General features: G+C 35.7%; 1 protein-coding gene and 1 pseudogene across 3 annotated transcripts; both read left to right on the top strand.

Moving 5' to 3' along the window:
- The first annotated feature begins 1,550 nt into the window (after nucleotides 1-1,550).
- On the top strand, nucleotides 1,551-17,426 carry LOC142613696 (putative protein phosphatase 2C 51). Of its 3 annotated transcripts, XM_075786152.1 has the most exons (21): nucleotides 1,560-2,016; nucleotides 2,627-2,864; nucleotides 3,557-3,662; nucleotides 3,763-3,904; nucleotides 4,222-4,486; nucleotides 4,766-5,133; nucleotides 7,046-7,119; nucleotides 7,901-8,054; nucleotides 8,409-8,595; nucleotides 9,075-9,291; nucleotides 9,437-9,916; nucleotides 10,402-10,459; nucleotides 10,925-11,012; nucleotides 12,745-12,819; nucleotides 12,920-13,003; nucleotides 13,159-13,302; nucleotides 14,650-14,722; nucleotides 15,667-15,749; nucleotides 15,869-15,923; nucleotides 16,649-16,763; nucleotides 16,855-17,426. In XM_075786152.1, the coding sequence occupies exons 1-20, from the start codon at nucleotides 1,716-1,718 to the stop codon at nucleotides 16,712-16,714; spliced, it is 3,258 nt and encodes a 1,085-aa protein (XP_075642267.1). In that variant the 5' UTR covers nucleotides 1,560-1,715; the 3' UTR covers nucleotides 16,715-16,763; nucleotides 16,855-17,426. The 3 variants fall into 3 exon arrangements, 2 of the variants coding, with proteins under 2 accessions (XP_075642268.1, XP_075642267.1); XR_012840306.1 differs by lacking the exon at nucleotides 10,925-11,012 and having other exon boundaries at nucleotides 1,554-2,016; XM_075786153.1 differs by lacking the exons at nucleotides 9,075-9,291; nucleotides 10,402-10,459; nucleotides 10,925-11,012; ... (6 more) ...; nucleotides 16,649-16,763; nucleotides 16,855-17,426 and having other exon boundaries at nucleotides 1,551-2,016; nucleotides 9,437-9,612.
- Nucleotides 17,427-22,647: 5,221 nt separating this feature from the next.
- Nucleotides 22,648-23,994, top strand: LOC142612517 (uncharacterized; annotated as a pseudogene).
- The last annotated feature ends 1,649 nt before the right edge of the window (nucleotides 23,995-25,643 follow it).

Raw genomic sequence — 25,643 nt, 5'->3', positions numbered from 1 at the left:
ACGAAGTTTTCGTTCGGCTCTACCATTTTGCTGAGAGGTACCTGGACAAGTTAGTTGATGAACAGTGCCATAGGAATGCAAAACAGCTTGGAAAGCATATTGAGTGTACTCAAGAGCATTATCAGATTGAAAAATTTTGATACGTTTTGAAAATTGAGTTTCAACCATTTTTGCAAAATTAGAATATACTTGCAATAATTCAGAACGATGTTTCATATTAAAAATCCAGCTATAGCAAGATTAATCATCAATAAAGACAACAAAATATTAAGAGTTTTAAAGAAGTTATAAATACATATTTCAACTAATATGTAATCTTTAAGCCTAAATAATAATAATAATAATAATAATAATAATAATAAGTATCAGTTCAATCATTTATAAAATATAATAACAGTAATAATATGGGGAAAAAAAAACCCAGATTTTAATATTAGTAGGTGGAATAAGGTTGAACATTCTATTTTTATTGTAAGTCTTGTGGGGCTCAATTTTAAAACACAAGTCACAAGTGACAACAGTATCACGTGGGCTGGCAAAACAAACAAAAAAATTCAAGCAAAGGACATTGCATTTAAAGGAAAAGTAAAGGAGATTGACAGTCAAAATACATTACCATTTAGTCATTTACTTGTACAGCATAGTGAGCACACAAATAAAAAATGAAAAGGAGATTGGCAGGACCGAAACCCACCAGAAGAAAAGAGGAAGAAGATGGGTTCAAAACCCACCAAAAGAAGAAGAAGAAAAAAAGAAAACAAGAAGAAAGGTCTAAAACCCAAAAGAAGAAGAAGGAGGAGGTAAGATTTTTTTTTTTAGAGCCAAAATCTAGTACCGGCCGAAATATGTATTTTGGCCGAAATTGGCCGGAATGGCTAGAACACCACGAAATAAGCCGAAATTTGATCCGAGGTGGAATGAGGAGTATTATGGTACCGGTTTTCATGCCGGTACGAAATATTCCGTCCGTTCTGGCTAAAACGGAATGGAATCAATAACAATGGGTGGGATAACCGTGGTTCCTCTAATTGGATTTCTTTTCTTTTTTTTAATAATTTTTTTTCAAAAATTAATAAAAAAATTATTAATTAAGGTATAAAATGACACTATTTTAGTAAGTTAACTGCATAAATTAATAGCATATTAATAAATGACTTAATTAAGAAAGAATAAAACTTAAAGAACTTAAATAAAAAAATCCAAACTTACAGGACGAAAATGAAAATTAGTGAAATTTAGAAAATAAATTTTGCATTTTGATTTTTTTTGGATCTAAAGAGTATCCCGTGTTTTCTATAAGAATGGTTAATTTGTACCACTATTTATTATGAGAGAGAGAATATTTCTCCACTTAAATCATGTCTTTTTTGGCGCTCATATAGGTTTTTATGAGTAAATGACTTGCATAAAACTCATATATGGTAAATAATAATAATAATAATAATAATAATAAGTTGACTTCTAATAAGCATATTCTTCAACTCACTATTAATGTATCTCCACTCCATACATAAAAAAAAAAAAAACAACTAATCAGCCAATGAACGAACTTAGCTAAAGAGTTTTTAGAAGAAAAAATAAATACATAAATAAAAACCCTTTAGTTTCCGTTGCAGCTCACCCCCGACCTATTTACCCAGCAAATTTTCAAATTTCTCATATAAATAACAGTACCCAATCTAATGGTGAATTTTCAGTTTCCCAAACGGTAACAAATGAATGAATCATTCAAATTTCACATCCTTCTCCTCCTCCTCCTCCTCCTATTAGCGATTCTTTTTGCAACGCGCTCTAACGGAGAATCATCGACGTGCGTGACGGTCTACAAAGAAGGCGGTGCTCCCGCGGTCTTTCAATCCCCAAAATGCCCCCGCTGGACGCTCCCCAATCACGGTTCCACCACCAAAACCACCACCACAACCACCGCTCCTTGCCAATCGGCGATACTTCAAGGTCGCCGAAAGTCCCAAGAGGATCGCACTCTCTGTGCCCTCGATATTCGCATCCCTTTTCCTGGTCTCTCTCTCTCTCTCTCTCTCTCTCTCTCTCTTAGGGTTTTTGTTGTTAATTGCATTAATACCATTCTATTTAGCATAAATTGCAGAAACACCCCTGAGTACTTCCATTTTGTTTCCTTTTAGGTCAATTTTAGTTGCTTGCTGAGAGTTTTCAATGGCTAATGATTTTTTGAGAGTTTAATTAAAGCTACAAGAAATAGATTATGTTTATTGTGGATATAGTTAGATTTTGAATTTATAAGAAACATTATTTATATAAGAAAATTATAAAATTTTAATTGTTTAATGGAATTATTTGATTAAAACAATTAAATACCATATAGGGTTGTGATTAGAAATATTGAAAATAGTTAAAAGTAATTAAATATATTATTTCTTTTTATCATCCTAATTTTTTGGAACCATTGGTAATTAAACGTAGTATTAGAGTAGGTAATCTTGATAAGCAATGCTACAGACCCGATAATTTTTACAAATAGTTGAGTTGACAAGTTTTTACTTATAATAACAACTTTTCACATTTTGTAAAGTTGTGTTTAGGTGTGTTTTACTGTTTCATTTATTGTAAAGTTGGCTTTTGTAATGTAATGAATTTGATGTTGGAGCAGGCAAAATGGGGGTTAAGGAGGTTACAGTTGGAATCGTGGCGGTTTTTGATGGTCATAATGGTGCTGAAGCTAGTGACATGGCTTCGAAGCTTTTATTGGAGTATTTCATTTTGCATACTTATTTCCTTCTGGATGCAACATATTCAGTCATATCATCGAAGCAATCCACCGGAAGATTGCCGGATAGAAGAGTACATGATTTTGTTTTTCAAGTGCTTAATTTGGATGAAAGAACCAGGTAAGCATTACTTGGATTTTTGAAGGTGTTTTTGCCTACGCATTAATGATTAATGTTAGATATCAGTATTTGTAGCGTTTGATCCATGGAGTGTTCTACTTCTACCATTGTGGTATTGCTAAAGTTGATAACATCCACTTTAAATACACAAATATGTAAACTAAAGAAACGAAAGAAGAAAAAAAAAATTTATGAGAAGTTCTTACAAATGAACAGTGGTGGGGTTGTGTTTTATATGTGTCTTAATAAAGAAATTTCCCCATTGCTCTGTATGTAAAATTTGTAAGATTGTTTCCAAGAAAATAAGTTTCATTTATTTTAATATGATAAAACAGCTTCCAACATTAACTGAGGGATGTGTTGGTCATGTATATACAATTGCATTTGTAAGGTTGTTGTTTTTCAGGATGTTAGTTTTTGGGTCTACAAAACCTCTGTTTTTGGTACAGTGCTCTTATATTGTTAATGGTTTTGCCTAAATGTTATCTCACCATGTAATTTTAATCGACATGATATTGTTTATATGTACTTCCAAAGAATGGGAATGCATTCCTGGGTTAAAGTATTCATGGCCGGTTTATTTCGATGATTCTCTTCACTTCGAAATTTTAAAGGAAGCATTGTTGAGGCATAGATTTTTAATTGATGGGATATTGTTTATATGTACTTCTAATTTGTGAATTCTTTCCTAGGTTTAAGTATTCTTGGCCGGTGAATTTCGATGATTCTCTTCACTTAGAAATTTTAAAGGAAGCGTTGTTGAGGGCAATCCATGACATTGATGCAACATTTTCTAAGGCAAGTTCTATTTGATATATCTTGGCTTGTTTTAGAATTATTGTGTGTTATTCCCTTCCTTTTGATCTTATGTTGACATTCGTTCACTTAAGTAATGAAGGAAGCATCTAGAAGGAATCTTGATTCTGGTTCGACGGCCACTGTCATACTAATAGCAGATGGTCAAATTTTAGTTGCCAACATTGGAGATTCAAAAGCCTTTTTGTGCTCTGAAAAATTCCAGCCTCCTGCAGAGGCAAAAGGTTAGAATGGTCTTGGCCTAATACGCTATGTGTTCAGAATGTTAGACGATGTTTTGCAGTTATTATTTATGGTGTGATTTGTTTTTTACCTGTTAAGTTACACATGCTCCCAATGGATCTTGAACCTACAACCTCACCCTCCACCTAGTGCTTACAAGGGGAGGAGGTGCCAATTGAGCTAGAGCTCATTGGCTATGGTGTGATATTCTTGTATGATTATTGAAACACAAAGTATGATTTATTATGCCTGAGTTTACTTATCATTTTAACAAAGACATTGTAAAGGCTATTCAATTGATGTTGCTTATGCGTTGCAGCCACTTTAATAAGGTTATATAGGCAGAAAGGACGCAATGGCCCTGTTTCACGCGTGAGAGATCATGACAACTTCAAAGTGGCTTCATCCAATGGATTCGCACATTTTTATGTTAAGGAATTGACCAAAGATCATCATCCAGATAGAGATGATGAAAGGATTCGGGTGGAAACTGCTGGTGGTTATGTTCTTGAATTGGGTGGTGTGTCCCGAGTAAATGGTCAACTAGCTATTTCTCGAGCAATTGGTGATGTGTCCTTTAAAAGGTCAGGTTCACAAACAGTGTAAAATATTTGAATTGGTATTCTTCCTTAATTGTGACTTCCAAAAGAGCTTGTGAGGAAGTCCTATTAACTTTCCCTGCTGCCAAGAGCCTTGTAGTCAGTTCTCTCCTTGTGGAGAACCTAGGTTTGAATCCTTAATTGACTTGGCATTAAAAACTCACATTTCTTATCTTTTTATCATCTGACATCCTTATTTTACTTGTCACTAAAAGAAATATTAATTGAAATTCTGATTTAGTATTCTCTGAATCTTTTTATCAGTTACGGTGTTATATCTGCACCAGAGGTGACAGATTGGCAACCTCTGGCCACAAATGATAGCTATCTGGTGGCTGCATCTGATGGAGTTTTTGAGAAGTTGAGTCTGCAGGATGTTTGTGATTTGATGTGGGTAGTAAATAGTCATGGTACCCTGGAATCAGAACTTTCTACTTCATGCTTGTACTCATCAGCTGATTGCATAGTGAACGATGCCTTTGAAAAGGGCAGTCTGGATAATATGGCAGCTGTTGTGGTTCCTTTGGGATCTACGGTTTTTTCTGAAGATTTTCTCAAGGAAGGCTGTGTTGAAGAGGGGGACAGAGATTTGACAGCAAGTGGAATACAGAAGTTCAGATATGAAAACTCAGGTGACTCTCTGCTTTTAAAATTTCCAACAGATTATAGACTGCATAAGTATGGAAACCAGAACTTCAGTTTGTAACTTTGTATTAGAACCACTGGGGCATCAAAAACCGAAAACTCCAAAGGTCATTTATCCTATCGTTTAATTTTTCTCTATATAAAAGAAAAAATGTTGTGATCATTTTGTAGACTTTGAGATGTGGATTAAACTGGGTTTACATATTTCGGCGATATAGTTTATGAGATAGCTGTTAATATAATGGTTAAATGATCAAATTCACCAGTTTCCAACAGCTTAATTTTTTGGGACAATTGGTAATTTATAGTGGCATCAGAGCAGTAGATTATAAACTCTATCTCTATCCCCATTCTACCTCCCATTTAAATGTTAAAAATCTTACATGTTGGGCCTCACTTATTAAGGTGGAGTTTGGGTCTACACATGTTTGGGGGTGTTAGAACTATGGTTAAATGATTAAATTCACCATTTCCTAACAATTTAAATTTTTGGGACAATTGGTAATTTATTAATAACCAACATAGAGTTGGTCTAAAAGTTATCACTTTTGCTCATGATTTTAGTGGTATTAACTTTTTCTTCATTGCAATTGTGCCAAAACCAAATGATTAGAAGTCAAAACTAGCAGTTTGTCATGCCAAGAGCCTTGTAGTTCAATTAGTTGTCACCTCTTAGTATCTCCAACAGAGACATTTAGGGTTCAAATCTCCTCACCCTAAATTTTCAAATTATCCAAAAACTGGTAGTTTACCTCAAGTGATGTAGCTTTTGGGTTTTCAAAAATCACATTATCTTGTAAAAAAAATACCAATATATTGTTTTGTCAACTTTTTCCTTATTTAATAACTTAAATTCATTTCTATCACATCTTGTTTGTGTTTGCTGATGTCTCGTCTGTGATAGGCATGTTGGCATGCCCTTGACTTGGGCACACCTGTCCTTTCGATTTTTCCATCATAGTTATTCTTTTACTGTTCATTTATGCGGACCTGCCTGTTCAAAATATCTGCTTGTGGTGTGTTGGCGGCCACTAATGGTAGTTTAAAAGTGCACAGACCATGTCAAGAACTTAAGATGAAAAATATATTGAATGATTTCTTGATGCAGGACCTTTAAGAAAGTTCAGCACTATTCTAGGTTTTTTTATGAATCCTTGAATAAGGATTGATGTTTAAGAGTTTAGGTTAGAAAGGATTGATGTTTAAGAGTTTAGGTTAGAAAGAATGGATGTTGACGGCCATTTGGGGCTGAAACAGGGGATAAACAGAAAATAACATAAATAAAACACTAGGCAATCACACCTAGGTATTACTAGGCATCACACCTCGGAGAAGTTTGCATCACACAAACAAAGCTTAAAATAAGCTGCTGAATTTTATTAATCAAAATATTCTGCTATAACATGACTACAAAAGAGCTTTTATATAGAGGCTATAGTTACCCTTCTCCTAGTAGGACTTGGACTCTAAATAACCTATTCCTAGAATGAATAGGGATACTAATAAAAATTAAATAAAAGACTTAATAATGCGTAAACATAAAATAAGACTCATGGGCCTTTGGTACGGCCAAGAACAGCCCATTCCAGATTTCTAGAAATTACCAAATTGCCCTTATTCTAATAAAACTTAATTAAAACTGATCCAGCAGCTTCTCAACCTAAAATACTTAATACTAATAACTAAAATGACCTATCAAAGGTGCTAAGAAGGTCCGACATTAAAACTAGACCACAATTCTTGAATCTTTGTATATTTAATCTTCTTTTTCCTTGAGCTCTTCCTTGTCTTCATCATTTCTGAGTTGTCTATATCACATTTTTATCTTGGTACATAGGCTCATTATGATGATTCTTTTATCTGCTTTTGTACTCATCATTAATTTTTCACCCTGATCAGCTGATGATGTCACTTCTGGCCTAGTGGATTTGAAGCATGCTCATCCATTAATGTTCAAGTTTGAGAGGTTATTGGTGAGTATGAAAGCTTAGATTTTTTTGTTTCCTTGTTTTGATCCATTTGCTTTTCCAAGGCAGTTAGTTTAATGTCATTTATTACCTCATAGGGAAATGAATTATGATTTTTTCCTACTGTTGTGTGCAATTGCGTTTAAACCTTTCAAATAAATATATTTTGCTGATTAATGAAGGGAAAGGAGCTGGGACAGGTTCCTTTCATATAACAAACTGCAAGGTGGTTAAGGTGGTTTTAACTAATAATCATGGCCTTGGTATTGATGCTCATTAATGTCCACATCATCTATCATGCATCTTGGCAATTTACAGTGGTCCTTTTGCAATTGTTCCGTACTTTATTTTTGTCAATGAAATTTTATTTCATCTCTATTCTCTCATGAAGGAAGATGTTCTGCTCATCCGAAACATAACAAGTTTTGACAAATTAACTTATATTATCCTATGTAAGTTGTAAAAGTCTCATACATATTTACGAAGTATGTCTTGGATAAGTGATTGTTTTGGTTGAATGGTTGTGGAGATTTGGTTATTTTGAGAGAATGATTTGTGGGCCACCAAGATTTTTTTGGTAGACTGAAGCAGTCATTTTACAAAAAGAAGACTGTCTACCTCGTCGAGGTCATCCAAGTTTGTTATGTGGTACATTGTAATTGTTAAAGTTAAAACTAACAATTTTGGGTGCATGTAATGAGACCATGATTTATTTATTTAGTGACTTGTGCCATTAGTACTGGGAAAGGTTTTGTATGAATGATATTGGGTGTATTTCTTGCTCTAGGTTGAAAGAAAACATGGCAATTTTGGCTGTTTTCATTTATCTGAGAACCTTGACGAACACATGGGTTACACCTTGCAAGCTCAAACGGATGATCTAGAAGAACATGTGCATTATGCACCTCAGGCTCTACCTGAGGCCCTTGATCAACAGTGTGGTAAGTGAAGGTGTCATTGGGGTCTTTAATCCATGGTATTTTCTTTTTTTATGGCCATAAATTACCTCTAGCCAAGAGGCCTGTGTTTCTGGGATTGCTTTCAGTAATTTGGATAGAAACCCTGTTAAGTTCCCCTACATTCAGTTTTTAATAAATGTGTGTTAACCTTCTGTTTGAATCCCTCTCTTTTAGCTGCAATATCAAAATATAAGCTAGATTTAGTTTCACTCACAAATTGTCTAAATGCATAGGAGAATAATGTGAATTTTATTTTATTAATCATAGACATTTGTCTTTCATTTTTGTCACTAACATACACTATCTATTTACAACGAGCTCTAATTTTGATTTTAGGTGGACCTCTATATTTGTATAATGACCAGAATTTTTGCTTGTACCTTGGTATGAATGTTGATGGAACTAAAGATCAATGCATAAATCCTGAAGGCTTTGCTAATTTCCTTGGTCTGCTTGAATCAATTCCTCTTCATGATACGGGGCCAAATTATGGATCATTTGAGTATGCAATGCCAGACTTGAGGTACATTGCTTTGCTTTAATTTAATTTTGCTGGTTAATGATTGTTAGCCTGATGAAGCTAATATAAATAAAAAAATTACAACTTTTACAACTATACTTGTAAAAGGGGAAAAAAAATCTTAAATTCAATACATGTACACACCTTCATGCAATGTACCTCTATTATGTTAGATTAATTTTTGAAATGATGTGCTAACTCAATATGTAATCATCATAATAATGTTTGTGAAGTACTCACAATCTGAGATGCCCTTCGTCAGGGGAATTTGATGATCACATACAAATACGTATTAAAAAATTGTGAATTTGTTCTTAGTGGTGTCTTTGTGTTAAAAGGTTTTTATTTTTTATTTTTTTTTTATAAGCTTTTGTGTTTCAGAATTTTTTTGAACATCGCATGTGTGACACGTGATCTTCTGTGTTCTTTGATAAGAGACCCTAAGACATATGGTGCATTTTTTGATTGACTTCCTCTGTTAGGTACACACTAAAGAAGAGATTTGGTCGTGGATCATATGGTGAAGTATGGTTGGCTTTTCATTGGAATTGCCGTGAAGGAAGCAATGCTTCAAACCATAATGGAAAAAACAATAATACCTCATCTAATTCTTTTCATTTTGATTCAAATCATATTTCATCAAATAATTGTCATGCTGATCCTGCTGACGAGAACTTCTTCATTTTGAAACGTATAATGGTAATAATCTTTACAATTTAAAATTGAATCTTTAGAATTTCATTTGGATCTAATATCATGTCTTTTCATTTGTACCACACTTTTATCCTCTATGTTGCATTTGTTAGGATGATAGCATGAATTACCATTTGCTTCCTATAAATAGGTGGAGAGAGGGACTGCTGTTTACTTGAGTGGTCTACGGGAGAAGTATTTTGGTGAAGTTTTTTCAAATGCCTCTAAAAGCCTTGGAGGGTTGCTCTCAAATTCTGTTGTGGAAGAATCACATGTGGGCTTCACTAACCTAATAGAAGCAAATGAACCAATGATTCATGAAAACACTTGGAGTTTTGAAAATGAATTTCTGAATGATAGACTGCAAAGAGCTACCCTTGAAGAAGGTCTAAACCATATTGCAAGATACGTAGAGTCATTTGAATCTCGATCTAATGAAATATGGCTTGTATTTCGTCATGAAGGCATCTCTTTGTCAAAGCTTATGTATACTGTTGAAGATGTAGATGATAATGCAGATGGGGCTGAACAAGTTAAACTTGTTCAGATTTTGCGTCCCTCAAAATGGTGGCATTGGTTGAAGACCACAGAAACAGGACAAGAGGAAATGCGCAATCTTATATGGCAGTTGGTATTTCTGCAAAACACATTTCAGATTTCTCTCTATCATGAACTTTTTTTTCAACCTAGTCAATTTCCCATTTTCTATAGTGCTATATCTCGTAGAAATAGTTGCTTGACTTGGATGGATGGCACATCCTTTAGGCATGTGAATATGTCGTTGGAAGATATGTTAATCCTATGCTAAGTAAACATGCTTAAATTTATATTAAGGACAATTTCATGTTGTTTAAATATTCTAGTTTCTATCAAAAGATTGATGAATGTAAAACAAGGCTTGGAGATAAATATGACTCAGCTTAAATTGGTGAATCACACTTTTAATAGGCTGAAGTTAATTTATTTACATCTCTAACTTGTGTGACTTTTGCCATATGTCTTTAAGTAAGAATCATAAATTGGATTGTGTATACTACATGTGTCTAAATTTTTTGCAGTGGTTTTGTCTGTTGCATTCATTTAGATACCTGACATACTATCCTTTTCATGTCCCAGTTGTTGGCGATCAAGTCCTGTCATGACCGCAATATCACCCACAGGGATATAAAACCTGGTGAGGACATTTGTACCTTATGTTAGAGCTGATTATTAAGTAACATGATATCGACATACACATGCACACAGACACGCGTGAGAAATCAATTTTCTTGCACTTGTTGATCCAATGAGCAATGGCTCAAATTGCACTCCCTCCCACAATAATGGGATGGAGGATAAGGTCAGCCTTTGGGGTGCATGTGTAACTTACCAATCCATTTTTCTATTTTTTATTTTTATTTAAAAAGTAGATCCAAGCTCATCACTCCATATTCTTTTCTCCTGCGAATTTATATCATAATTGTCCCACATTAACCAGTTATTTGGTTATGAAAAGAATCATCAATTTGTGCAATAAAGAGCTCAATTGGAAAGTTTTCATTTGTGATCTCTTGCCATATATATTGTGATTTTGCATGACTCAATTGGAAGGAGTACTATTTGGGAAAAAGCTAATTGTAAATGCTTTTATGTTTGGAAGAGAACATGGTCATATGCTTTGAAGATCAGGAGACAGGGAGATGCCTAAAAGGAAGTCCAAGTGGAGATAAGAATTTCATCACCAAAATGTACTGTAGAATATATCTAACTGTTATTGTATTTCACCTGAAATTTTCTTCTTTGTTAAAATTTTTTTGCTAAATGACATTAGCTTCTACTCATCAACTATTAGGAGAGAGTCAAAACATACTACTATACAATTTGATGGACTAGTGGTTAGCTTTTTTCTTTTTCTTTTTAAATTTTTTTAAAAAAAAAAAAAGTTGATTGACTGTATCATATCTGTAGGAATTATATATATATATATATATATATATATATATATATATATATATATATATGGACTTGTGTGTGCATTCACCTGCTTTTTGGCCTTATTTTGTCTATCTTGTGTTCATTTTTTTTGGCTGTTCAAAATACTTGTCTTGTTTTAAAAAGTAAGTGGTCATTAATTTACTGACTTCCCAACAGATCAATGGATTTAATACATATTTGAATTCTTGAAAGTTTACAAGGGCAATTTTGAAACTTAAATATTAAACAGAAGTCTTTATCCCCCCTTCCCCACACAACCTATCCTCTTCATTTAGTGCATTAAAGAAGCTTATCACATATGCTAGAGCTTCTGCACAACCTCTCACAACCAAATTGACTGGGCAATAGTTTGTTGGTTGGCTTTCTTTCCCCTTTTAAAAACCCCATTGCTTTGCAATCTTTGGTTGGAGTCTGATTGTGCAAAGGTTTCTAATATAAATAAAAAAGGACTGCTTTGAGTTTGCATTATTCCATCATGTTTTGCAATGTTTTAGTTACCATGATTTTGGTCCCAAGTGATTTTTACATGAAATTAGTTAACAACTTCAGATGCTAGTGGTTTACTTGTCATTTAATTTCATGGTCCTCCCTTGTCTCATAACAGTAGTCTGGGTTGATCCAGCAACATATTATGACAATAATATATGGGTAAAGTTTGTCATTTCCATATGAATACTTTCCAAAATTGGCTGGTTGTCCACCAAAAACGTGATTTATTGAGACAGCATTATTTGTCAAAAGATTATCCAAATACTTCATGTTCGAAGAAGCTTCCATTCTCCTCCAGGCAAATTTAAGTGTAAGCTGTAGTGATCAATGTCTGGCGGAATGTGTCACAGTGTATTTTCCCATATGGTGGTAGGGGTCAGGGGAGGGAAGGGAATCTTTGTGTTCTCCTTTGCCTGTTTAATATGAGTTAACATTTTTGATTGCTAGTAACCCACCCCACAAGTCATTCCCTTCTTTTCCTCTTGGTCCGGCCCAAAATGATTGTCCCATTTGTGTTTATCTATATGTATGTATTTATATGTAGAGGGAATGTAATTTTTATATCATGCTTATTGTTCAATTTATGATACATTCCATGATCACCTTTTAACCCATTTCTGTTAAAAAGCAATGTTTCTTTTGCGACTCTTTACAAGCTCTGAAGTTGTAGTGTGCTTTATTTATCCATAATTGTTTGGCACCTAATTTGACATTATGTATGTGCAAGGGTCCCCCCCTACATCAATTAAACACAAATAGTGAGGTTGGGTCTTTCACCATTACATACATGTACTGGTCTTCTTTTTGTCATTGACTAGAAATGAATGGTTGGGTTGACTCTTGAATATATGTATCAACAAAACAAAGAAATTATGAATGGTTGAAATTTAGTACTGTTCTGTGTGCTTATTTGATGTATAATAATCGAAACTTTATGCTTTTTGTGCTTAAGCATGTTGCACTACGGATTTAATGCCTTTTTCTTCAATAAATTAGGCGCATTATTGACTTTGGTAGTGCAATAGATGAGTTCACACTGAAGCACTTATATGGTTCCACTGGACCGTCTAGGTATCTCTTCTTTCTTTGGAAGCTTTTTACTTCTGCAATATCTCTGTTTTAATGTCTCAGTTAATGGTATGATGCATATTCATTTTTGGGGTTGCTTCAGGGCTGAACAAACTTATGAGTACACTCCACCTGAAGCCTTGCTTAATGCAAGTTGGTATCATGGGCCAAAAGGCACAACTGTGAAGTATGTCAATCTTCGATATAAATCAATATGAAATTTAGCATGCATGGTTTATATATTAAGGATATATTACTTTTTTACAATGCTGCGTATGCATCTTCATATGTTGGATTTATTTTATTTGCATTGCAGGACTAATAATCACCTTTACTTGACAGGTATGATATGTGGAGTGTTGGCGTTGTGATGTTAGAGTTGATCTTAGGATCACCAAATATATTTCAAATAAGTTCCTTAACTCGTGCTCTTTTAGATCAGCATGTTCAGGGTTGGAATGAAGACTTAAAAGAGCTGGCATATAAGTGAGTTTTGCTTTTAAGGAGACTTTAAGATTGTCTAATTATTTTGTACTTTGAGTGGCTCTCAGTGATCGTATTGCATCTGTTACAAATAACCATTGACACGCTTGAAAATAAGTCTTGATGGACTAGTGTCTGATCCGAAGATGACATTCTGATCTAAGTGCAAAGCTGTCTAGCAATGTAGCACTAATCAATGTGATAACTCTGTTCCTGTGTCATAGTCTATGCTAAAAATAAGGATATTAAAACAAAATAGAATTGTTTAGGCATGATAATATTAATTCATTTCATGATAAGTGTTTGGTATGACACCCAATGAGCTCTGGCTTGCACTTTCTTCATGCACAACAATGGGTTGGAGGGTAAGGTCATCGTAGGTTCAGGTCCCACTTGATGCACGTGAAACTTATCAATTTAAAAAAAGTGTTAGGCATATACTTTAATCATCTGACATATCTTCCCACACATTTATGGAATTTTTTTTGATCCTGTGTAGCAAGTATTCTTAGCCATATAATCTCTTCTATAGGATGATATTTGGATCCTGTGTAGCAGGTTTTGATGGCCAAATTTTCTTCAATTAACCATTTGCCTCTCCTCCACATTAACGTCTGTTCAAAAGTTTTGACTATTTGTGCATTCCAAGTGCCTTCATATTAACCATCTCCACCCCCCACAGCTTCATCTTATACAGTTAACTGATCTGTAATTACATTGTTTCAAATAAGCTCTCAGTCTCTGTAGATAAGCAGATGTGAGACAAAGGATTAGATATGTAACTTGATTTTTACTGGCCCAAATCTCTAATTTTATATAATGTCATGTTTGAAGTCTATGGCTTCAGAACAAAAGGGTTGCATACTTGATGTTCCTACTCCAGCTAATGGACTAAGAATCAGTTTACAGATGTCTCCCTTCCCCTTACCAAACAATCCCCTTTCTGAGATTTTAGAATCAAATCGGGTAAGTGACATGTGGCTAGAAGAGAAAGAGATAGCACGGATTTGTAATCAATTCCCACTACTTCACCAAACATAACATTCTTGTTAAAATTCTTATTTTAAATCTTAAGTGTTCTTTAAGAATGACAGATTTGATAAATGAAATGGAAAAGTATTTGTTAAAAGCTTCTCATTATGATGTGGAGAAATGGATTTTTTTTCTTTCTGTTCCTGAATTTTAATACAAATGTTGAATGTTGTCATTATATAAGGTGAGATTTAAGCCATCAAATTTGTTTGCATTAAAGAAAGACTACATTGTCTAAGGAGATTGAATGTTTTGGATCTGTCCATTTTTTGGATAAATTCTGAGATTGATGATTGAAACTTTTTCTTATGATGACAGGCTTAGATCATTTATGGAATTGTGTATCTTAATCTCAGGGAGTTCTTCAAAACATCATCACTCAATGGACCAAGTAAGCGTACCATCTTTTATTGCTAAGTGACGGCTAGATTGTTTTAGTGTTACAATGTACTGTGTTTTAGTGCTGAATATTCTCCTGTGTTTGTCAGTGTGTTAAGTATACTTTTTCATTCTTTTTCCATCATCTTTTACCCTGACTTTACATTTTAGTTTGGTGATAGATTCTTTTTTATTTATTGGATAAGTAGTTTGGTGATAGATTCATAGACATTAGACATTGCAGAAATGGATTTTATTTTAAGAGCAGCATGGTTGAACGACATGCTTAATTCCTAATATGCTATGTCATGGCATCTATGCTCATGGAATCTATGGCTCCTGGCACAACTATGTGTTATATTAATTGAGCAAAAGTAGTGATATATTAATTTTCTATGTTATATTTTCCTTTTAGGAGTAAGGGAAATTTAGCGGAAATTTGAAGTTTTTTACCTGATGTTACATGTGTGCTATATATTGGCTGATGTAATTTGGCGCTTCTTTAAGTTGTGTGAAACTTGAGGCTGCTTGTTCTGTATTGCTTTCTCTTGGATTGTGTTCATTGATTAAGTGTCTGTTTGCCAACAGAGTTTTCTTTTAGGAAATCCGTTATCCCTCTCTTCTTTTCTGATTCTTTTATCTTTTGGGAGGGTGTGAGATCTGATTTTATTTATGGTGCCCTTCTAGAACTAGAATTGACATCCTTGCGATATTATGTATAAGAGTGACTCATACAATAAGAATTTACATGCCTGAAAAAGTGCATGAGACATGTTTTAGGACATGAGGTATTTATTTTACAAACAGATATAACGTGCTGTCCCTTTAGGAAAGGAGTTGGTATGGACCTTGAGAAATGTGGTATTTTTATTAAGGATGGTCTTCTTTTTTCCAAGCATACAATCTGAGTATATAATCTGGTCACCTATTAATGAAATTTCATCTGTTGGGATTCAGGCTGGAGTTTCGCCAGCCTCATGGAAATGCTCTGAAGAATTTTTTTCACATCAGATAAAGAATAGAGATCCTCTTAAGCTAGGGTTTGTCTATAATTTGTTATGCTTTTGTTGGTATCAGTATTCATATTTCGTTACTCGTATGCTCCTTTTTACAAATGTTATGCTCATCAATCTTTTGTTTTTTTTCATAATGGCTGCAGATTTCCAAATATTTGGGCTCTGCGGCTAGTACGCCATTTATTACTCTGGGACCCAGTAAGTTGTCATTGCAATTATAAGCATTGCATGGTTTGAGGCAGAATAGAATAAGACTTTCTTTTTTCATTCTTCTAAATTGTTTAAGTACATATATACCTTAATGGAGACGTGGTTTTAATTTCTAGATTTTTCCTGAGTATTTTTATTGTAAATGATGAATTCATGCATAAAAATGCAATAAGTAGTAAGTTGTTTGCTATATTGGACATCAAGTTTAGTCTATAAGATGTGAATGTAGAACCTCAGTTCTGATTAAGAGTATTTATTTTGAAATTTATGATTAATTAAAGTTAAATAAGTTTTGCTCCTAAGTGTGGGCGACCCCTTGGATTCATGCAATGCATTTATTCCCTCATTCAAAATTGCATGTCTATTATATTATTGATAGACACTTGGCCAAACCATTTTTTTGTTATGATTTTTTAAGTAGGAGTTTACTAATATTTTTCTCTCTTTAACATATCCACATTGAAACTTTCCCTTCTCCTAATTACACACCGCAGACACATTTTCCATATAATCAGTGACAAGAGGGTTAGGTGTTATAGGCTGTTAAATCAACTCCTTGGGCAATGGCACGTAATAAGGGTATTACGACTTGCTTACAAGAACTTAAAAACATAGTGTCTGATAATTTTTTGTGATTAAACACGTTGTATCACTCTTGTATATTTGATATGTAGCTGAATATGATGTGGGTTTTAAATGCATGCGAATTTTAGGAGGATCGATTGAGTGTCGATGATGCTTTGAGGCATCCTTATTTCCAACCTCCTCCCAGAGGATGATTTTTTTGGGAGTTCAGGGGTTCTTCTGGTGCTTAATTTTCCCAACAAGGTACCATACTTGACTTATGCTAATTAGACATATAGAGACGTACTGGATTACTACCACTTACAACACTTATGGTCTTAAATTTATTATTCAGATCCAGGTTCCATCCTCTCATTACATGGAACAGGAATTGAGAAAGTCAGAATTGGGAAGCCTCGCAAAAAGCTTTCGGAAAATTAACTGATCAAAATACTCCATACATAAAGAAGTGTAGAAATATCACGAGGTTTTGCTAGCTTGCTTGGGGTCTTCTGGAGGATATATACTGTAAGTTCGAGCCCCAAATAGAAGCACTTGATCAAAAACTGTCCGGGAGGGAAATTGAAGCCGAAGCCTCAACGTCTAATGTATTTCCAGAAGATCGGCAAATCCACGCGGAGGGAAACAGTTGTATATATATATTCTTGCTATTACAATTCACAGTGCCCAATTTTCTAAATTTGCCTCTACACATCCCAACAGCCGAACCCCTAAGCTATGGACAAAGTTTCAAATCGGTTTGGAAGAATCTCTCCCAAGACAATTTTTAAAACCCTCCAAGTGTATTATTTAAACAATTCACCATGACTTGTTAAGTAATTTGACTAAAAGTACAGGTTGATGGTTTTAGCATTTGCTACTTAGTAGATTGAAAGGAATTTTTCTCTAAACCAATTTAGAGGTAAAGTTTTTCCTTCCCTTTGACACGTGTTGTCACTTGTAACTATAAAAAATCACATCATTTATAAATTATAAAATGGAGAAGATTACTGTATACAGTTTTTTAATGTACATTTGATAGTTAATCTGATATAATATATAAATATACAATATTGCTTAATAGATGAACGATTCAAATTACATAAGGAAGTTATGGTCATTTAAAAATAATGTTAGCATGTTATGTACAATCTTATGTAAGATTTGACTTAATGGCAAAAAATCTTCCTTTAAAAAGATTGAAGGGAAAAAAGTAGGAAAGGAAAGCGAGAATAGTCTTTTACAACGTGAGATATGAGCAAGTAGGCACGGTGATCGAGCCTTTAAGAACATGAAATATTGGTCGTGTGCTCTGTCCACAATGAAGCCCTACCCTTGGATTTGTTCATGCAACTAGAAAATTTGACATTTGTTTTCACAATTTTGAGGGTATTGCTTACACATTTTTTTTTAAAAAAATTCGATAGTTCTTGACAGCCTTTTAGAAGTATTTAGTGCTAATCAAAAGTGCTAAGTGAAACCACTGAAGGAGATATTTCTACAAGGTATGAATAGATTAAAAAAAAGAGTTTGCAATAATTAAATTAACTTCAAAACATAATTTTATTAACACAGTTTCAGTTCAGTGTGCTTTGAAATAATCACACACTCAATCAGAACAAGCTAAAAATTAACTCTAAGACAAATTTGAGATAAAATTAAGATCAACAAACAAAGAATTTATCGAACTAAGCCATCTTATGGCGACAGAATGGACAGAAATCATTCATCCGTAGCCATGGAAGAATGCAGTTTTGATGAAAGATATGTGAGCATGGCAACTTAGCATGCCACCCCACACGAAACTCTTCCAAACACACTGCACACTCACCACCCAAAAGCAACGATGACCCTTCTTCAATATTCATCACTTTCAAGCCTACAATTAATCTTACATCATCAACAACATCCTCGGGAGATTCGTTGTAATAAACACCACCTTCATCATCATCACCATAGTCAATAAAAAGAACAGCACCATCATAACCATCCTCTTCTTCATCTTCTTCCACGAAGATCATTGGCGGAGGACTACTTGGTGGGGCCAAGTTAAAATTGCTTTCATTGACTGAAAACAAAGACGTATTCTTCATTAAAAATATGAAGAGCGGACAGAAATTCTAATACAAATAAGCCTTTTGATTTGAGGCTTTTGATCTCTCAATAAAAGAAAACAGTTGCTATTTATATTATAGAGAACCTAATCCGATTTTGTAAAGGAAAACCCATATATACTATGATTGGGATGTGTGATGTGTCGGTTATTTTAAGATAGAATTTACAACTAATCCCTAAATCTAATTAATTTGGAAGTTTTTGTATGATAATGTAATGACACAAGAGTTAAATAAACTGATAAACACAAGGATGCTCTATGTATGTTGGGGTGCACGACTGCACTTAGGAGTCCAGCCCACATGGGACTCTTTAATGAATCCTATTTCAACATGAAATAGGTGAACTTGGTGTACAAGACTTCTTTTTTTCTTTTTCTTTTTTTGAAACTGAAACCGAAACCTTCATTTCATTCAACAATAAAAAGCTATTATCTATGGCGTTGGTTGTACAAGACTTCTATTCCTAATTGTATTTGGTGTGTCAGGACTCAGGCAGCAGAAGCTTTAATATAATACTTGGTGCATGTGGTTTCATTGAAAGAGAGATTCTGAGAGATTGAAGAGTGAAACACAATTTTGAAGCCTATTGAAGTAAAAAGAATGGTGCTTTAGAGAGTTGAAATATTCAGAGTTGATCTTCCTATTGAGTTTTGTGGTGAGATTGCACTTGTACCTAGAGCCTCTAGGTACAAGTGCAACCTCACCACAAAACCCGGTAGCAAAATCTTCAACTTTGAATACTTCAACTCTCTCAAGCACTATTCTTTTTCCTTTAATAGACTTCAAAACTGTGTTTCACTCTTCAATCTCTCAGAATCTCTCTCTTTCAATGAAACCAACTGCACTAAGCATTATATAAAAGCTTCTGCTGGCCTAAGTCCTGACACTCCAAATACAATTAGGAATAGAAGTCTTGTACAACCAACGCAATAGATAATAGCTGATACTGTTTTATTGTTGAATTGAAAATTTCATAAGTAAGAAAACAAAACAAAGAAAAAATATATAAGATAAATACCTTCCTAGGGATTTGGTGGTTGAAAGCTGAAGCAAAAAAACTGGTGAAGCTGTGAAGTCATGAAGGAGAATAGAGAGCAGAGAGGGCAGCCACGATTTTTAGGGGAAGAGATATTAGAGGGGTTGGCTAGGGATTTGAGGGGAAGAGAGAGTAGAGTGTTGAGAGACATGAGGTAGCTAGGGTTTTGATTTTATAGTATAGATTGTAAAATATGTATCTGTAGGAGAGGCTGGAGTTTTGAGGAGAAGAAGAAGAGTCGCAGGAGACAATAATGAATTTTGATGAAAACAAAGAGACACAAGGTTCAGCAGAGAGGCGTGGGGTCTGGTTTTGAGGAGGAGAATAAATCATAGTTCATAGCTAAGCTTATATACCTAGGGTTTTAAGGGTAAAATTGTAAAATTACCTTTATAAGCTAATCGGGTCAAACGGGTTAAACGGGTTCAATAGGTTAAACACAAATACAACCCGTTTAATAAACGGGTTAGTCGTGTCAACCCGAATTTGACCCGAACCCGTTTAGCCTCAACCCATGACCTATTTATAAACGGATTAATCGTGTCGAGTTCGCGGGGTGTGTCGGATTTTGCCACCCCTACCTAGAGGTATTATTGTATTTTTCTAATTTATTGTGAACTCAGGTTTTTAATCTCTATTTTATTACAGTGGATTGATTGGATTAGCCATGTGGTTTTTCCCTTTATGCTAGAGGGCTCTCTACATAATTCTTGGTGTTCTTTTTGGTTGATATCTTATTGCTTTCATAGATTTCTATTTTCTCTGTTGCTTATGCTATATTTAATTTAATTCAAAAACATGGATCCCAACTCTCTATATATACCACCACAACAAAGACCTATTATCATCGTTAAGTTTTACAACTTTTTCACTAGCTTCTTTATTATTCATTGAGCATTTAAATTCCACAACTTTTTCATTCATTGAACTTTTAAATTCCACAACTTTTTTCAGTTAAGTTAAACTTTCAATTTCTTTCTTTCTATTTATTTTATGGAGTTCATTAACTTATTGAGTTATTAATTTTCTTGTTCATATATAGTTGGTTATTTCTTTTCTTTCTTTATAGTTCACTGCTTTTATTGTATGTTTGCTAATATTAGGTTTCTGTTGTAATGTCAGTTGCGATCGTTATGGAGAGTGTGAATGTGAATGCACCGTATGTGACAATTGAAGAGAGAAAAAGAAAGACTCGAGAAGCGGTAATACAAGCACAAAAATAATGAAAGAGATCAGTATTTGAAGGACTTGGTGAACGAAAAATCTTATTTGGAGAAGGAAATCGAGAGGGTTCGTGAACTGTGCTCTGTAGCTGATGAAAAGCAAAGAGAATTCGACTTAGAGAAGACATGTTTGAGTGTTGAAAAGGCCAAACTTGACCAATATCGTAACCTTTTGTTACGCTTTTCTCTGGGGCATGGCATATGATGTTTTGACCAACGACTTTTGAGCATTGTCCATCATGATGTAGTAGAAAATAATGGTGTCCAGTAGTATTCATTTTTAGTTGCATTCAATATTTGTCATGATGTTCTTCAATTATAGATGTAGATCATCATTCAATTTATATAAATAAGTTTTTATACGTTCCTCCTAGATAACTTGAGATGATCAGCATTCAACGTGTTCCGAATAAGACTTTTGAATATTTATCATTTTTAATGCATTTTTAGAGTTCATATTTCTAATTTCTAATGTCTAATTTAGTATTTTTCTTTGTATTTTTTAACTCAAAACTAAAGAGTTTAGCCCAAATATTATAAAGTTTTATACTTTTTAACCAAAAAATGAAGAAAATATGAATTTTTGAGCTAAACTTGAAAACAAAACCTACAAAAAGAATCAGTTTAATTGAACCTAAGTAGACCTAATTGGACCGAATAGAAATTGTATAATTTTTAATAAAAATAAATTATCTTCAAAAAGTTTTAGAAAAAAAAATTATACATTATATTACAATAAAAAAATTATTTATTTTCACGCATAGTATGTGTGAGGTGCCGAAGACCCAAGAACCTGAGGACCCGAGGAAGGGAAGCTCGGGACATAGTAAGCAAGGGAGAATAAAGGAATAAAGAAACTTACCCAAAGATGCCCGAAGATGAAGTGGCATGGGCGTTGATGACATAGGGGACGTATTGCGACTAGCTGAATGTGGCAGGATAACTTAGAAGGGTGCATTAAATGTCCGGCACCAACCTTTCTGGCCGCATTAATTAGAAAGTACCGACTTTATCCGTTGCATTAATGTAGACATGACCTGAACAGTACGGAACGCAAAGTTAGGGCCTTGCTCCATTACCGACGAACAGGTGTCGGGGGAAGAAGCGTAATAGATTGCAAGGTGTAGGGCTAAGATGATAGGAGCCAAGGATATAAGTAGGAACCGGAAGATACAGAGGGGGGACTTTTTGTTGTTGGACCCTCTCTACAAAATATATTGTATTCGGATCTTTAGTCAGGGAACTAGAAGTGGTATTCTAGGCTGGTTTATGATTTTTTGGTCCTTACAATTGGCGCCGTCTGTGGGAACAACAACGTGGTACATTCCGTTTAGAAGTATATGGCGGAGGCGTATCTAGAAAGAGAGGAATCAGTGAGTTCACGAAGTAGGGACGTAACCGTAAGTCTCCAGCAAGGAATAGGGAAGGGACATACCTCAGGGGTGGCGCAAGTACATGATAGCGGTCAGGGGGCTAAACGACGATCACCAACTGAGGGGCAGATGTCCCGCGATGATGTATTGCAGCAAATGCAATCTGAGATAGTTTACTCACGCAAGTGCTTGGATAGTAGAAAATGGGGACGGAAGAGTTATGCTTGTTCTTCCAGTGACAGTTCGGAAGCAAACCTTGGAGGAAATGAGCCTCCAGTATTTGAGCCTACGCGAAGTGTGACCCGTGTTAGCACGTCTTCGGGTGTTAGGACAAAGAAGCAGAAGGAGATGAAGATGCCAGGTACTGATGGTATATATCACGATGATGGAAGTGATGCAATGGGTAAAGCCCTGAGGCAAATCGCCAAATCCCCTTTTGTGACCAGGATAAATAGGGCAAAGCTACCTCGTAGGTTTGCTCAACCCATTTTTACTATGTACAACGGGAGGACTGACCCTGTAGAACACGTCAGTCATTTTAATCAAAAGATGGTCATTTACTCGAATAATGAGGCGCTGATGTGCAGAGTTTTTCCCTCCAGTTTGGGGCCCGTAGCCATGAGGTGGTTTGATGCTCTGGCAGAGGGTTCTCTGAAGTCTTTTGAGGAGTTAACTAGGGCATTTGGAGCAAGGTTCATAACTTGTACTAGGATTCCAAAACCCTTGGATACCCTACTGTCTATGTCTATAAGGGAAGGCGAAACACTCAAAACCTACTCTGACCGATATTGGAAAATGTATAATGAAATTGATGGAGATGTGGAGAATGTGGCCGTGAGAACCTTCAAGGTGGGACTTCCCACGGAGCATGGGTTAAGGAAGTCCTTGACAATGGAGGCCGCGGTAGATATGCGTCAACTCATGGACCAGATAGATAAGTATAAACGGGTAGAAGAAGACCAGATGCAAAGCAAAGGAAAAACGAAAGTGTATCCGGAGAGGAAAGACCTTTAGGGAGGGGGGTTCCAAGGTAGTCGGCCTAAACGAGACTTTTCAAGCCACCCGATGACCGCCGAAACTCCTCTAATTAATTCGCTATTCAAAGAACCCGTGCATCACATACTGGAGAAAATTCGGCATGAACCATATTTTAGGCCACCCAATAAAATGAGTGGAGATGCATCCATGAGAAATCAAAACCTTCATTGCCATTATCATTAGGATAAGGGACACACCACGGAGGATTGTCGGACACTGCGCGATTGTCTGAATCAATTGGTTAAAGCTGGGAAGATCAATCATTTATTGGCTAAACCTGACGGGAAAGGGGGACAACAAGGCACTCGAAAATATTGGGGTCATGCCCCCCAACCATCTCTAGGCACTATTAATGTCATTCTGGCACAGCCAAGAAGAGAATTCGGGAAACCTCCTCGGGTTATGACCGTTCAAAACGGTTTTGGAAATGAAGTCATGGAGGAAAGCAATCAAGTAGTTAAGAGAATGAGGTTCTCGGCGACGCCTGTATTGGGATTTTTCGATAAAGATAAAGAGGGCACGTATCAACCCCACGATGACGCCTTAGTGGTAAGGGTTCGTATCGGGGGGTATGATGTAAGGCGAGTCTTGGTGGATGATGGGAGTGGAGCAGAGATCATGTACCCTGATCTATTTAATGGTTTACAGTTGCGAGAAGAAGATTTGGAAAAATATGACTCCCCGTTGGTAGGCTTTGATGGAAAATAGGTAACTCCATAAGGAATGATTAAGTTACCTGTGCAGGTAGAGGGTTCCGAAGTATAGGTTAACTTCATAGTTGTTATGGCATACTCCCCGTACACGGCCATTTTAGCCAGACCTTGGCTCCATGCAATGGAGGCAGTTTCATCTACTTTGCACGTAATGGTGAAATATCCTATACGAGGAAATGTGGAAGTGCTACATGGTAGCCAGATGGTAGCCAGGCAATGTCTGACGTTTGCCACTATCCGATCAAGTCAAGGTTCATTGGCAGGGGAGGTTCTGGAGACATCATAGCAATTAGAGAAAATTGCTCGGGAAGTTGGCGAAGGTGAGGACGGAGGCTCTGCTGAGCAAATAGACAAAGTATTTATAGGGGAAGATAAAGAGAAATATTTTCAAGTGGGGTCAAAGTTACCGATACCGGAAAGGGAGGAGTTGGTTCAATTCTTACAGGATAACATTGATGTTTTTGCATGGACGACCTATGACGTCCCAGGAATTGATCCAGAAGTTATTTGCCACCATTTGAATGTTAATCCCCATGCTACGCCACGAAAGCAGCCTCCCCAACGTGCGTCTCAAGAGCATGCGGAGGCAGTTAAAGAGGAGGTTAGTAAGCTAAAGCAAGCTGGGGCAATCAAGGAGATTTTTTATCCTGAGTGGCTGGCCAACATTGTTGTGGTAAAGAAAAAGAATGGTAAGTGGATATTTGTATTAACTTTATAAATCTGAATAAGGCATGCCCTAAGGACCCCTTCCCTATACCTAGAATCGATCAATTGGTGGATGCAACTGTGGGGCATCCCCAAATGAGTTTCTTGGATGCATTCCAAGGGTATCATCAGATCCCTTTGTCACTGAATGATCAGGAGAAGACGGCCTTTCGTGCCCCTAATGGCAATTACCATTACCGAGTGATGCCATTTGGCCTTAAGAACGCAGGGTCCACTTACCAACGGATGGTGACCAGAATGTTTGATTCGCAGTTGGGGCGTAATATGGAAGCTTATATCGATGACATGGTAATTAAAAGTAAAAAGACGGGAGACCATTTGAAGGATTTGCAGGAGACATTCTCAGTTTTAAGGAAGCACAAGTTACGCTTGAACGCATCAAAGTGCTCTTTTGGGGTAGGCTCGGGAAAGTTTCTAGGGTACATAATAACTCATCGTGGAATTGAAGTTAATCCCGACCAAATCAAGGCCATCTTAGGCTTGCATCCTCCTCGGAATCCTGAAGAAGTGCAGAAGCTAGCTGGCATGGTTGCAGCCTTGAATAGGTTCATATCCCGATCCGCAGACAGATGTCGCCCATTTTATCGTCTTTTGCACAAGTGGAAGGATTTTCGGTGGACTAATGAGTGTAACTTGGCTTTTGAGGACTTAAAGCAATACTTGACTAAACCACCGGTATTATCAAGACCAGAAAAGGAAGAGGTGTTATATGCTTATCTAGCCATTACAAATCACGTTGTAAGTCTCGTCTTGATACGGAATGATGAGGGGGTTCAGAACCAATATATTATGTCAGCAAGTCCTTACAGGAAGCGGAACAACGATACCTACCTTTAGAAAAAGCTCTTCTGGCCATGGTACATGCAACTAGGAAATTGCCCCATTACTTTCAAGCTCACACCGTAGTGGTACTCACCC

The sequence above is a fragment of the Castanea sativa genome, chromosome 10 (genome assembly GCF_040712315.1).
Source record: "Castanea sativa cultivar Marrone di Chiusa Pesio chromosome 10, ASM4071231v1".
NCBI lineage: Eukaryota > Viridiplantae > Streptophyta > Magnoliopsida > Fagales > Fagaceae > Castanea > Castanea sativa.
This window is presented reverse-complemented; position numbering and strand designations above follow the sequence as displayed.